At 38.8% G+C, this 15,717-nt stretch overlaps 2 protein-coding genes across 2 annotated transcripts in view; both read right to left on the reverse strand.

Annotated features, from left to right (window-relative positions):
- The window catches only part of LOC129574147 (uncharacterized), a 73,486-nt gene that overhangs the window by 35,074 nt on the left and 22,695 nt on the right, over window positions 1-15,717 (reverse strand). The window contains exons 10-16 of the mRNA XM_055455638.1: window positions 11,817-15,696; window positions 3,556-4,068; window positions 3,141-3,374; window positions 2,058-2,999; window positions 1,107-1,811; window positions 834-1,006; window positions 183-273 (exon numbers count right to left, since the gene is read on the reverse strand). Coding sequence (XP_055311613.1) covers window positions 183-273; window positions 834-1,006; window positions 1,107-1,811; window positions 2,058-2,999; window positions 3,141-3,374; window positions 3,556-4,068; window positions 11,817-15,696 — 6,538 coding nt within the window. The remainder of the gene's footprint in view (window positions 1-182; window positions 274-833; window positions 1,007-1,106; window positions 1,812-2,057; window positions 3,000-3,140; window positions 3,375-3,555; window positions 4,069-11,816; window positions 15,697-15,717) is intronic.
- Window positions 4,299-10,917, reverse strand: LOC129574222 (muscle M-line assembly protein unc-89-like). Its single transcript, XM_055455888.1, has 12 exons — window positions 9,905-10,917; window positions 9,428-9,665; window positions 9,053-9,307; window positions 8,757-8,852; window positions 8,122-8,670; window positions 7,283-8,053; window positions 6,390-7,190; window positions 6,039-6,222; window positions 5,140-5,968; window positions 4,679-5,051; window positions 4,383-4,598; window positions 4,299-4,324 (listed from the first exon to the last, which is right to left on the reverse strand). Exons 1-12 carry the CDS (start codon window positions 10,394-10,396, stop codon window positions 4,314-4,316), a joined length of 4,815 nt encoding a protein of 1,604 aa, XP_055311863.1. The 5' UTR covers window positions 10,397-10,917; the 3' UTR covers window positions 4,299-4,313.

Raw genomic sequence — 15,717 nt, forward strand, 5'->3', positions numbered from 1 at the left:
CTAGTTACATGTGAGCCTAAGGAAGAGAAAGCGGAAGACAAATAAAGAAAAAGCCTTTATAAAAATGGACGTGTCAAATGAAGTTAGAAATAAAGGTGCATGTATGGATTAAAAAGATGACTATTCTATCAATAGTTTAATGGATGCAGTGTCAATTGTATTTAGATTGTTCTTTAACTTACTTTTGAGATATGAAGAGACATCCGAGTATTCATCGCTAACGTTTAACCAATTTGATCTCACTGGTATAACAGATCGAGCCCTTTCTTTAACCTATTGATAATATAAATCATGTTTAAGATTGTTTACTTTTCTCCATTCCACTTGCTTCAACCAGAAATATTTTTCAAGAGAACCGCAATTTTTTTCCGGCCATTTGAATACAAACGTTAGAAAGATAAAGCGTGTGAACTTCATTCGCAACTATATTATTGTGGATATGAAACTTCAGTGGACCTTTGAAAGAAAGCAACTTCAGAAAAACAATTTTTCTTCAAATTTTAATGCGATGAATTTGATTTTTGGCGCATCTCATTTGGCACTTTGTGATCAATATGCTTTGCCATACTATTTACGTTTTGTTAATGTCTCGTTTAGCTGCAATAATCTTTTTATTTTTCCCTTAAAAAATATGGTTAAATTAAACATGAAACTGTAATAATTAGGATTCGTTTTGTGTGCATTCGTGTTAAATGAAAAAAAAAACCATTTGATTTTTTTGATTAAAACCGTCAATGAATTCGCAAAGTCAGAGTTGAGACGGGGTTTAATATCGAAGGACCACGCAATTTGATTAGAAGGTTTGGTTACTTCTTTTGTTTTGGTGACTTTACCGTTATGGTGACAAATGCACGATCAGTTCCATGTTGATTTCGAGCTACAATGCAGTAGGTGCCCGAGTCGTTTGGTTTTGAATTTTGCACACTGAATCGAATGAAATCGTCATGAGCCTCCTTTAATGTGCGATCATTTTGCGTAATGTCACGTATTCCTTTCAAGAGAATCACTATCCAATTGATAAATAAATAAATGTTCAGTTGTTGATCTTATTTTTGTTAAATGTCTACAACGTATAGACGTCTAGATAAATTAGTTGATTTGCTTACATTTTGGTTTTGGATCTCCGATAAGTCGGAACGAGAATGAGAATGGATCGCCCGTTTGAATTTTCATTTCATTGTCTGGTCGTGATAAGAACAATGGACATTTGCCACCTTTAACTGACGGTCCAACAATGTGAACATGAGCCTGTAATTCCGTTTTTCCAAAGGCATTTATCGCTTGACACGTATATGTGCCCGACTGTTCCTTATTCGCCTCGGATATGATCAGAGTATAAATACCATGGTCGTATATGCTGCGTACTTTTTCACCCAAAACAATTGGTACTTTTTCACACAGCCAACGTACTTCGGATGGTTCATTGATGATTTCAGCCTGCAACGCGATTGTACCACCAGCTGTGACCAAGTGATTGCCCAATTGATTTTGGAATTGTGGTTTATTTGGATCACGATGGAAGTAGCCGTGTGTTTTTTCGTTGATATAGGAATTTTTTCCATCGAATACGACATTATGTGACGTACTGTCACTTCCTGCCGAATTTTCAGCTTTGCACACATACAAGCCACTATCCTTTTCGTCGGGAGTGTAAATTACGAGACGGCACACACCATCAGGCTGATCAATTTGTTGATATTTATCGTTCAAATCGATGAAATTACCATCTTTGGTCCATGTAATCGTTGGTTGAGGCTCTCCACGTACACGGCACTCCACCACCAGCTCATTTGCAATTAGATTATACGTGTCTAGAGAGTGAATCATTTGAAAATAATGTGTAAGAAATATTTGTCCCAAAAAGTGTTGTAAATCATCACTTTTCTAACACATTGATATTACAAACATAAAAACAAATAGAAAAACTTCGACAGAATTTAAATCCTACGGAACTAAAAAATTATTATTACTTCAGGTGAAAAATTGAATAAAATCCAAGCTTTAGCATTGACTTTAAATGAATAGAGTGGTAGAATGGGAAGCTAACTATCGTTTACCTTTAATTGTTTTCGAAAAGTATGGGAAAGGTGAACGTTGCCGCGAATCACGCGAAAAATTTATTCGCGATGGGTAAGAGCTCTCACGGAAATAACTCTTGCGAGAACGTGCATACTCATCATTGAATGACCGCATTGATACACTGCGTTCCCGACGGAGTCTATCTTCAATGCCCCATTTATTTTTCAACCAACGCACATACATGTCTGGATTTAAGATATGACTGGCCAACTCAGAACTGTCGGCGAAGCTTCGAGTTGAAAAGCTTTCATGTAAAAACGGCCGTAGTGGTTCGTTACTTATTCGTGACGGAATAGTTCGTATATCAGAAAGTGATTTGGAAAATGTGGTCGTTGATAGAAAATCTTTGGACGAATATTGTGGGACAGTAGTAAACGGCGATCTTGCGCCAGGTGTGTAAGATCGAACACTACCTAGCGTATAATAGTCACGATCATCAAGTCGATTCGCACTGCAACTTCGGTATGCCTTGTAGGCATTTCGTACACGGAAACGGCTTCGATTGTTTATTTGTACAGGAGTTCGAGGTATAACATGGTGATTATGATGGCTATGATGCCGTAAATATGAATTCACATATGATGATTGGATACTTGTCAGACTATTTCGTAAATTACTACTAGACCCGAGATTGTTTGCACTACGGGATAACGAACGAACACTTCGGAAATCAGTTCTGGGATCATCGGAATGGCTCAGAATTGTCAAATGGGTAACACGATTTAATTGGCCGTGATATGATTTCGATCGATATGGCATCGTTATGGGTAAATTATCCCGAATTGTAATTGAGGATGTGTCACGAATCGGCAAATATGTTTCACGATGAGACGTTTTAAATTCACGACGCAATGGACTTCGTGCTCGGCTACTACGAATAAGTCGTTCAAACGAATGGTCCAAATGCTTTGATGATGTATCTAAGAAAAATGCGTATTTCATGTGAATAAAAAAATGGATCGTTTAATTATAAATTGAATTGAATTGAATTGCCTTTTCAATATAATATGATCCACTTCATTTTTGCCTATGAAAATGGAAAATGGAATATGATGGGTTACCTTTTGGTATGAATTCAGTTAGTGATGATGGCATCGGCGGGCGATCGTATGTGAGTGATTTTTTGCGTGATTTATATGCTTCATAAACGGTCAATTTTGAGCTGGATGTAACACTATTTCGACGGCCATTTATTGTACACGTGTAGAAACCGGAATCACTCGGGACAACATCTTGAATTTCCAATCCAACTGTTGCATCTGAGATGGTAAATCGATACCGGGAACATCCATGCGCTGTGATTCAGTGATTTGAATATGATTAATGGAAATCATTTGTTAAAAATGCATTTTCATCCCGGACTAGATAGATTCGATTTTCATCCAGGCTGGACAAAGTTTGTTGTTATATTCATGGCGTTGTTTGTGAAATTGTCCAGACTAGTTTGAAAATCGTACTATCCACCTTGATACCTACAATCCAATTCATTTTGCAAACGAACATCATCCTTGAACCATTCAACTGTATCCACTTGTCCAATGATACTGCACACGAATTTCGCACGATTACCTTCCTCAACTGTAAGGTTTTTCATAAATGAAGCCAAAGCCACAGGTGGTGCATGTTTTTCACCATGCTCGCGTGTTAAATGCTTTTGGGTAGCACGTTCCGGACATTGACGATGCTTTCGCCGCTCTTCTGGGACTGGAGATACAATCGATGGTTTCACGCTAACATTCTGTAACACCGAGCATATTGGTTGGCCAAGCAATCCGATTTCACACTTGTATTCACCAGAATCAGTCTCATTGGGGTTTGCAATTGACAAACGAATCAAACCATTTTGTTGAATCATCGAGTATCTTCCACTCGACACATGATCGATGAGAATACCATTTTTGAACCATTTTATCGACGATGAACTTATGTATTGTGAACTATTGGCCTGACACTCGAGAGTGAGTTGGTTCGAATGTGATGCAAATGATTCTGAATGGATTGTGAGAAATGGGTTTATTATATTTGAAAAAGAAGAAAAATCGTAGAATCACGGCTCCAAATGTGGAATTACGCGCAACACCTCGTACTACAACCGACATATCATAGTAGATGCATACCTAATATCATACTTTTCATCAGAATTTAATAACTTGTTTAGTAGAAAATAAAATCGTCCACAAAAAGCTTGCTGTTACATGCGGTTGGGATTAGACACACAGACTACAAATTTCGTCTTACCTCAAATCTGGTGAAAACATAAAATGATTTACAAATGGTTTCCTCAATAATCCTGAAACTCATACCTTTGATCGAATTGGTAAACAGTGGAACTGTAGCAGTTGGTGTAATAGTTTCATAAACGTTTAGTGTACACGACGAAGTGATTTCGCTTGCTGGATTGCGAACCAAAATACGATAATCGCCGGCATCTTCTACCACTGCACTTTGAATCATTAAAGTCAATAAACCGTCTCTTGCTTCGACGCGAACTCGAGGACTCATCACCAAAGGATTTTCGTCTACAATATAATTATATACAGGCAATGGATCAATTGTTTTTATTACTATGTTCAAGTTTTCATTCCGAAGGAGATTTTACCTTTAAACCAACGGGCTTGAGGATCGGGCCCACCAACCCAGCAAGATATTTTGGTTTTTCCTCCAACTGGAATAGTGCGATCGTTCAGGAAAGCAATGAAATGTAGATGTTGCTTTGGATCGGGTGGAGCAACAGGTCCATAACGTCTTCCACCTCCAGATGGTGCAGCTTCCTTCTTTTGACGTGGCTGACCTTTGCCCTTGCCAGCGGCTGATTTATCATCAGCCTCCTCAGGTACTGGAGTTGGTGGTGACTCTTTGATTGAAGACAGGCTCGAAACGCTCGAACGTTGTTCACGAATTGTAATTTGAACGATGTGCGATGTTTCCGTTTTTCCGGCACGGTTTTCAGCAATACATCCATATTTTCCATTCTGAATATAAATGAAATCAAATTGAATGACGATATTACATTCAAACGCATGTTTGAAACAAAAGTAATTGGCGAAAAAATCAATTTACATCTTGTTTGGTAGCATCACTGATATTCAATTCACAAAGTCCGTCATCATGTTCAATCAACTGATACTTATCGCTTGGTTCGATAGTGATACCATCTTTAGACCATGTAATTGATGCCTTTGGAATTGCACGAACGTGGCAAGTGATGTTAATTTCGTTTATCTTTGAATTGTATGTTTCCTTCACTGATCGTGTAAATGTTGGACTCAAATCGGCCGAATCACCGCTGCTGAACACCTCAAGTGTGCAGCTGGTCGATGTTTCGCCCGAAGTGTTTCGTGCCCAACACTTGTATTCACCAGAGTCATCAATGGCGGCAGTTGTAAATTCCAAAGAACACAATCCGTTCAGTTGATTTTGGCGTAATTTTGGTGAGTATACTACTGGTTGATCGTCCTTGAACCATCTTATTGACGGATCAGCACCCTCCAAATAGCAAGTGAGCTTAACTTTTGAACCAGCTGCAACAACACGATTCGACAATTTAGTTGGGAAATTGATGCCAATACGAGATTCACGTGGCTCCTTTTTGGCTGGTGGTGCTGGGGCCGAAGCAGCTGGTGCTGAAGGAGTTTCAGGACGAGATGGTGTTTTTTTTTGTCCTTTGCCACCCTTCTTGCCCTTTTCCTCTTCAGCTGCACCAGATTCCACTGATTCATCGGTCAAACCATGATGGGCCTCAGATTTGGCACGATCAACACGACTATGGTCGGCATGGTAAACCCCATGAATATTTTCAGCGATATGATGTTCCTTTCCTTCAAATAGCACATAATGACCGATCTCCGTTGTTCCGCATTTATTCATGGCTTTGCACACATATTTCCCACTAAATCACAAAAAAAAAACAATTTGCTTATTCTGCTTTAGATTATTGACAATTTTCCACATGCATTTACCTATCGTTCTGATTCGGGAAGTTGACAATCATTTCACACAATCCATCAGGATGATCAACTATCTGATATTTTGGATTATCGCGTGAAATATCTACACTATCCTTGAACCATTCAACTTTCGCCGGTGGATTTCCCCGAACATGTGTTTCCAAATACAATTCGTTGATATTCAAATGATAGGTGTCTGCAACCAATGAAATGATACAAAAAATAATTTGAAAAAAGTGCAATGAAAGCTGCGTAAAAATAGAATAGCATTGACTATGATTTGTTTACTGTTCAATCGCTCTTCTTTGAAAGTGAAAAAGTGAAAAAAGACAAACTCATATATCCCATTATATAGTTACTCACCTTTTAAGGATCTAGTGAAGGTTGGTGCAAATTCAGCTGTTGACTTAGTTTCATAGACTTGAACATTGCAGCTGCACGAAATATCACTTTCTTGGTTACGCGCGATGCACGTATAAACGCCTGAATCGTCCAAATTAGAAGTGGCAATTTCGAGAACGCATAATCCTTCCTTGCTCAAGTTTCGAACGCGTGGACTATAAACAATTGGCTGATCATTGAACAACCAACGAATATTTGGATCAGGCCCTTGCACCACACACGATAACTTGATCTTAGTACCCTCTGGGAATACGCGATTTGTCAAATGTGTTACAAATGATAATTTCATGCGACTTGCTTTCAATAGTTCCTCAATAGTTGGTGCGGCCGGACGACGTCTCTCATAATTTTCAGCTTTCTTCTCAGATGGTGGCAGTTTTCTAGCACCTTTTCCTTTGGCAGCTTTATCGTCTTTCTTTTCATCGCCCTTTTCATCTTTCTCTGTGTCGCTTTCAGCTACGGACGAAGCCATTCCCGAGTCACGTCTGCTACCTGGCAACGATGGATGCGTTGTGTACTCCACTTGATGTGAAGTCGTTGATGTACCAATATTATTTGTAGCTGTGCACGTATACTTGCCGCTGTCTTTCGGTGTCGGTTTGTTAATGATCAGTTCGCAAATGCCGTCTAAATGTTCGACCTGTTGCATTCGTTCGTCAAATTCGATCGGCAATTCGTCTTTCGTCCACACAATCAATGGCCTTGGATTGCCACGAACTTTGCAATCGATAACTAGATCTTTTTCAGGGCCGTGATACACATCTAAAAATAGGATAAAATTAGGTGAAAATCATCGAATGATGTCTGATTGAAATGAGTTTTGGCAACAATATCGACAATATTTCTAATCTTACCCCGCATCGAAAGCACAAATAATGGCGCTTCTTTATCACCTTCTGATTTTGCATCGTACACCTTCAGATAACACTGAGTGGTTACTTCGGAAAAATTGTTTCGTGCGACACACTTGTATTCGCCCGTATGATCGGTCGTCAAATTGATGATCTCCACAACACTCATACCTTCGGCCGTCGCAATACGCATATTCGGGCCATATTGTAATCCGTTTCCATCCTTAAGCCAACGAATATTTGGATCCGGTCCAATAACTGACACAGTGAACTTCACTTTGTTGCCAATTAATGCGGTACGGTCTCGCAATTGTGAAGCGAATTTTAAACGATCTTTTTGTGGTACATTTGGTGTATCATCTCGTTTGACGATTGGCGGCAACTTGCCGACTCGCCTCAATTCATATTCCTCTTTGGCTTTCAACGCGTCTTCCATCGCACGTTTCGCCTGTTCTTCCTTCTCCTTTTGATACTCAGTGTGGGCATGATGCAAACCATGAAGATGGAAATGAGTTGGTTTTCCGATGAATTGCACTTCATGCTCGATCACAGCCTCGCCAACAGAATTGGTCGCTGTACAAATATACTTTCCGCTATCTTTGGCCGCTGGTTTGTATACTTCTAATTTGTACACACCATGCGCCTCTTCCAGAAGTGTGTATTTGAAGCTTGGTTGAAGGACGAACATATCGTGTTGCCATTGTACTTTTGGTCTTGGAACACCGGTGCAATGCACTTCAATGCCCAAAACGTCATCGTTTAGATGGTAATAGTCTAGAATAAAATATTTATAGCAACAACTGTTAGTAGTGGTTCATGACTTTCTATGAGTTTTATATTACCTCGTGCAGTAATGAACGTTGGTGGAGTTGGGTCATCCTTCATGATTTCATAGACGGTGACAATGGCCGATGTTGCCGCTTCGCCGTTTTGATTGGTCAGCGAACATGTGTATTCGCCCGAATCGCTAGCTGTTGCACGTAAAATCTCCAAACTGAGAATTCCTTCATTGACCAGAATACGTGTTCTGAGTGTTTTCTCAACGGGATTTCCATCTTTCAACCAACGAATATTTAATTCCGGACCGCTGGCTGTACATGTCAATTTAACATTATTTCCTTCGGATATTGTAACATCTCTTATGTGTGAATGAATACGTGGAATTCGAGCTTGTTCACGAGCTCGCTGGAATGCGAAGAATCGTTCGCGTTCCGTCATTTTTTTGAATTCTTCCTTCTGATATTTGGATCGGATAATTCCTTGTTCGACTTCATCCAATTTCGACCACAAACCTTCCTCTTCTGGATTCGGTTTATAGAAATCGTCTACCGATGATGCATTAGACGCTCGACGTCCATCGTTTTCTTCACCTTGCTCCTCTTCGCCGAGCTCTAATGTTCCCAGAAAGAACACATTTTATGAATATTTTCACTTTCTTTATTATTCACATATTCAATAACATTAAATCATCTACTACCTTCATCTTCCTGTTCTTCTCCGTCACCCTCACCATCCGATCCAGAACCGGAACCGGAACCAGAGCCTGAATGTTCGTCGCCCTCATCATCACTTCCTGAAAGTACAACGGAAACGTGATTTATTGCCCTTTTTTCTATGAACGAATCTTTCCATAAATGCCATTCATTTCGTATCATTCAAAGAGCTTGGTTTCATTATGATTCACTTAAAAGTGTGCGCATATGCAATCTTATTAAAGATCGTTCAGAGTTTTTTTTTCAATCGAGGTGAAATAATATTGAAGGGAATTAATACCTCGTTCCGATCCATCCTCTTGATCTTCTCTATCTTCATCCTCCTCCTCTTCTGCTGCTGCAGCTGCTTCAGCTGCAGCTTTTTCTTCAGCGGCCTGAACTTTCTTTGCGTCCTGTTCGGCCTTCATTTTTTTCATTTTTTCTTCGATTTGCTTTTTCTGCTCTTCGGCTTCCTTCATCTTGCTCTCTTCGGCTTTCATTGCAGCCAAAGCACCAGTCAATTTTCCACCTGCCTTTTTCTTTGGTGGTGGTTTGTCTAAAAATATTACCGTAGTTGTAAGTCTCATTATTATTCACACGAGGCATATTTAAATGATAAGTTATATCAAAGTATCATACATATTCACTTCAAAACTAATTTTTATCACTTTCTCACCTAATGGCTTTTCTTCGGCCGCCTTTTCGAACATTTTGGCTTTGTTCACTTTTGGTTTGGAGTCTCCCAGATCCAATTTCAATTTTGGTGGCGATGGTTCTTTTTCTTTTTTCTCCTTCTTTTTGACGACTTTCTTGGCGGCTTTTTTTGTTTTTTTCTTCTTTTCGCCCGCAGGTGCTCCTCCTTCATCGTCCGAGCCAGCGGTAAGATCAGCAGATCTTTCTCTATCTTCACTCGGCTAAAACGAAAGTAGTTCACACAATTGAGAATGTACTATTTACACAAAAATTTAACTGAACACATAATCGAGAAAATAAGAAATGCAAGTGAGAATCAAGACAAATCACATAAATCGAATCGCCAATCAACTAATCGACATTTTTCAAATAATTTCGGTCTTTTCTCTTTCAGTGTGCAGATTTAGGAAGAAAAACTACGTTTGATTTTCATATTTCCCATATTATTGTTCGCACTTACTGCATGTGATTCATTTACAGAAGCAGGTGATTCGGATTCGCGATAATCCGATTCTTCCAATTCGTCATCATCTTCAACGTAAATGATTTCCACATTTGATAAATCCATAACGGCCGCTCTGTCGATTACCGAGTGCTCCGATAAGATGAACTTTGCTGGTCGCTCTTCTTCCAATGAAATATCCATGACTAAGGCTTTATCGATGATAGCCTGGTATGAAGCCAACTGTTGCAAAATATTTGCTCCGATTTCGAATGGAGTTTTCTCCTTTTCTTCACGTGAAATGAATGGCGTAATGCTTCGCCACACCGTTGGTGTGGCACTTTTTTCACGGAAAAGTTGATATGGAGTCACACTACGTCCTCGAATCGGGGTTTGACTGCGTCCACGCAGACCTGGCGACGGTGATCGCATTCGAATTATTCGCTTTTCGACTGCGGGCACATGAAGTGATGATGGTGTCGTTTCTCGTTTTTCTAAAACTTCAGCCATTTTTGCCGATCAATGTTTGCAAATCAATGTCGATTTCGTTGAGTTGTGGTCGTTTTTTTCTTTTCTTCTTCAATTTCGTTCAGTAATTGTTCACAGAAAAGATAACAAAACAAACAATAATGTCTCGAAATGGTTCTCTCGGTGTGTCGAAGTGTAATTTAAAAGTGGTCACTTTCAGCGAACAGAAAAAAAACCAAATAAGTGAATTTGAATCGGTTCTCTTGTTTTTCGTTATTCGTCCATTCGATACTAAATCAATCACACGACTGACTGTACCGATCGATTTGGTGAACTCAAGTAATATTAGCTGTGTCTACTAAACCAGATTTAAACACTAATACCTACTTGAATTGCGTGCTGGTGTCACATACATATGATTTGTTCACGTGTGATTAGAAGCATGCAACCACAAAGAAAGAAAATCAAAATTCAACGTGAGCAAATATATATTGGAATTAATGCGAGCAAATTGAATTGATGTATTTAAACATTGTAATCACCTGACAAGCGATTTATTTGCATACTCGAAGATTGATAGTTCTTCGTTGCTGTGACATCTTACGTGTACATAGATAGTCTCCTAGTTTCACATTGGATCTGTTCAAAACGATAACATTTTTCGTTTGCATTTGAATGTCATGCCAAAACAAATGCATCGAATTGAACGAAAAAGAAAAACAAATGAATGCATTCGATTCGAATGCGATCGATGAGTGTACACTGCACAATCATACATATTTGATCTAAATTTAGACAAAGAACTAGCAAAATTGAAATGCGAAAATCTTCACCGTTTCGATCACTGTCGACTTCGATATATGTTGCCATTGTACTTGTAACAGTTTTTTACTCGCTGATATGAAATGTTCTAAATACGATTGAATGTCTAGTTTAAAAAACACCCGCAATCGAATGTCATCGCACGAAAAGAACAAAGAGACTTGAGAATTTGAGATGACGATGTATGGGTTGCCGATCTAAATTTATTTTTCGGGTCAAAGTTAAATTTCAATTCAGCATGCACATTATAAAAATTCAATTAGTTAGATCAAGCGAATGACGCACAAAATATCAGTAGCTTTTTTATCGAAGATGTATTGCATGCAAAAAAGGACGGGTTAAACTTTCCCCACACTTAGATTTGATATAAAATTATTAAAATTATTGTCACAGAAATTAAAAAAGCAAAACAAAACGATATTATTCTTCTAAAATATTTAAGATTTGAAACTTAACCCGCCCTTTTCTCGATAGACAGTTCCAGTTAGAGATAAATAATAAATAATAAAAGTTTACAAAGTATGTGCAATTTCACTCGAGATATTTTGCTGCATATATTGTGGTGATGCCGTTCAATAGTCCTGATATTCCACATTTGAAGAGCCACTTCAAAGAATGAATGGAACCATGCAAAAATTACCTTTGATTTTACTTAAAGTGACGGACGATTGCGGTGCAGTTTTTGCTGATGCTTTTAGGTAATTTTGTTCATCCTTTTTCGCTTTTCGTTTCAATTGCTCATTCGTTTTCGACGACCCATCATCATGGATTTTGATGTCACACATTGATTCAGTCTGTCCAGCTGCGTTCATTACGACACATTTGTATTCACCACTGTCTTCTTTTTCTATATTCAAAATACTCAAGTATGCAAATCCTTCAGACTCGCTAATTTTATATTTAGTTCCATCGGCTCGAATATCATATCTGTTGTGTTGCCATTTGGTAGTCGGCCATTGATTGATTTGGTGATCGGTGAAGCTACACATTAGCTGAACATTCGATCCTAAGTCAGCCGTTTGGCTACGTAGTCGGGTTTCAATGAATGGTCTTCGTATTGTTTTCACATGTGATTCAACTTTGGTCTGCTCTTCAATCGGCTCTACTTGGCTTTGGGCTGATTTCGCGGAGTTCCGTCTTCGCTCTCTCTTTGGCGGTTCAAAAATCTCCTCTGGTGGCTCGAACACTGTGATTATTGCATTTGATTCACATTCACCGTGTGAATTCGATAGAATACACGTATATTGTCCGGCATCTGTTGAGTTTACACCATTTATACGTAAGCTGGTGATCCCATCTTGTGCGGTGTTGATGAGTAATTTATCACTTGGTTTCAGCAATGCACCATTTTTAAGCCATTGAACGCGGACTTTTATACCAGTGTAGCTGCATGTCAGCTTTGTAGATGATCCGTATGATACATTACGATTTGTTAATTGACTTTCAAATATTGGTCGCTCAATAATAGGTGGCTTTTTTCGTGTTCTTGACGTTGGTGTTGGTATTTGCTGATTTTCCTGCAGGTCTGACTTGCTCAGCGCTTCTTCATCGCCGAACTTGTTGTTTTCAATGCCTTCTCTTGCCAAATCAACCGAGTTTTTGGACATTTTGCCTGAACTAATTGTCGCCTTTTCGCTTTCGATTTGATCCAGAGTGGCCTTTTCATCAATATTTTGTGCGTATGCTACATCAAATCGTTTCAATCCTTCTTCGCTTGGGGAAGAAGGCACATCTTCATTGGTCAATGTTGTAGTGGCTTCTTTACTTTCCTTTCTAAGTGACATTCGGCTCTTTTTCTCCTTTTCACTGCTCAATTTTCGTTCGAGTTTCTTACATTCCTTCGAATCACTTTGGCCATTTTCGGGTATGAACGAATGCTTATTTGTATCAATTTTATTTATTTCGATTTGTCCCGTTGTTTGATCTTCGTTAATTTGTAGTTTTTCCGATAAGACTTCAGTCTGTGGTTTTGGCTCTTCAATCTTGGTTTCATTATGACTTTGCTCAGCCTGAAGTGTTTTATGGTCTTTCGACTCTTTGGGTGGTGATCCCTCATCAGACCGAGACGATCTCCTTCGATTTTTCTTTTTATCATCACTCAATTTACGCTCTGATTTTTTCTTTTTCTTTTGAGATTCATCAGGTTTGCTTTCGACCGGTTTTTCAATTTCACCCTTTTCAACTTCTGTTGATTTGTCACCACTGAAAACTACCACTTGATCTGGTTCTGATATGCAAGTCTCATTTTCTTTAGCTGTTTGAGATGCAATACCATCTATTGATATTTTTTCAGCTTTGGTTTCAATATGATTTTCTGTTTGTTCTTTGACATGTTGAGACTCAACGGCATCCTTTGATGACTTTGCTTTTTCCACTAATGTATCTTTTTCGGTTTTTTTCTCGTCAATTGTTGACTTTTCACGCTTTGATTTTCGGTCTTCTATCGAAGGTTTTCGTGATTTCATCTGTTTTGGTTCACGGTCATCCAGTTGTTTGTCTGGAATTGAAGTTTTTTCAATTTCAATTTGTGCAGAGTCGGTTGTTTTGGAATCTATAGCTTCTGGTTCTTTTTCGAATGCTATAGTGTTGACCTGCGTCCTGTCATCTTCAACATTTTCTTTTTGCCATTCTTCAGTAGTTTGAGTGTGTTCGTTGGGTGATTTCTTTTTATCAGACTTATTATCATCATTGGTTGACTCAACTGCGGCTACGATCGGCATTTCACTCAATTTCTTTTCATCCTCTTCACTTTCTTTGGGTGGCGATCCTTCAACAGACCGAGTTGATTTCTTTCGCCTTTCCTTTTTATCATCGCTTAGTTTGCGTTCCGGTTTCTTTACTTCTGAAACTTCCTTTGTATCTGTAGTATCTTGTTGTTTGGTATCCTTTGAGACTTTCTCTTTTTTTATTTTGATATCTTCTTTAATGTCGACTTGTTCCTCACTAGGTGCTACTTGATCGATGCCACTCATCTTTTTCTTATCATTTCCAACACTGTCGACCTGCGGAATACTTTCTTCACTTTGTTCGGATGTCTGCGGCTCTTCCGTTGATTCGTTGCTAGTTAAATTTTCTGCATTTTCTTGATTGGCTGTTGTGGCAATTTTTTCTATTCCCAAACTCTTGAAAGACTTACGTCTGGATATAACATCTGGTTTTTGATCGCTTTTCTCGGGCTTCAATTCAGCTGGTGTGCTTGTTTTTTGTTCTTCCATTTCTTTTGGAATAGCCGTTTCAATCGAAGTTTCTGTTTGCTTAGTTTCAGATGGATCGTTCGTCAGATGTTCATAAGTCTTCTTTTCAGTTAACTTAGACTCCATACTGTCAAACGTATCCAAGTTTTCAGTCGTTTCGGATTGAAGCGTTTTTCGTTTCTTTCCGTCTTTTGATCGTTTAGGTTTTTCTGGGATGCTGTCACTGGCTTCACTTGTACCTTCATTCTTACTCAATTCATTGATATCACTCTTCCTCTCCTCTTCTGGAGATTTTTTCGAAGCCCTCTTTGGAAGCATTGGTTTTTCTTCTGACTGCGATTGACAAACTGGAACGATATCCACTCCAACTTTGTTAAAGTCCTGTAAGTTTTTTTCTGAAGTACCAATATTGCATGTTTCTGTACTTGCAGTAGAAGGAATCAAGTCAGACGATGAAATGATTGATTGGGTTTCCTCTGATTCACTGCCTTTTTGAACATTTAATTCCAAATCTGCTGAAAGTGCCTTTTCACCCTTTGTCTTGCGCTGTGGTCGTTCAGGTGCCACTTCTATTATGTCTTGATCTGCTTGCTCATCCGATTTTATATTTGTGACCCCTAGACGGTCATCAAATAGCATGACATCTTCTATTGTGTCAACAATTTCTGGAGTCATACCACTCAATACACCAAGCAGTACATTCAAATTTTTCAAGTTTACTAATAGCTCAGATATATTTTTCACAGCCTTCAGCTTTTGCAGAGTATGGTCAGACTTCAAATCTCTACGAAGATTACCACAAAACGTGTTAAGCTCTTTTACAGACAACAAGATTTGTTGAATTTCATACGAAGCATTGCCCTTGGAATTAACTGCAACAAGATTCTTTACTAGAGGCTTAGTGTCCGAGATATATAAAGTAAAATTGGTGACAAAATTTGACTGTAGTAATACATCGCCAGTGCTGACGTCATTCGCACACTTTTTGAGTCGCTTAATTATTGGTATGATATTCAACAGAATATCTTTATCACAAGAATTTAGGAGTATACAGCAACTCTTGGGTAAATTGTACACCAAATCAATGCAGGATGATATACATTCCACCACACTAGCAATGGAATTTTGCATATGCTTCTCGAACAAAATATCTTCTTCAGATAATTCATTTTGCCTCCTCTGTTTCTCTTCTCCGACAAAAGCGACTTGTTCCCTACTAGCTTGTGAGAGTTCGTCTTCCTTGGAGATTTCAGCAGTTACGCTCAATTCCTCTTTGGCCAATTGTTCGACACCCTCAGAAGTCTCAGCCACGCCTTCGATTTCGGCCTGTTTCAATTGTTGGACTTG

Source organism: Sitodiplosis mosellana, unplaced genomic scaffold (assembly GCF_009176505.1).
Source record: "Sitodiplosis mosellana isolate CC-2019 unplaced genomic scaffold, AAFC_SMos_1.0 Smas_scaffold_6150, whole genome shotgun sequence".
In the NCBI taxonomy this organism is placed as follows: Eukaryota; Metazoa; Arthropoda; class Insecta; order Diptera; family Cecidomyiidae; genus Sitodiplosis; species Sitodiplosis mosellana.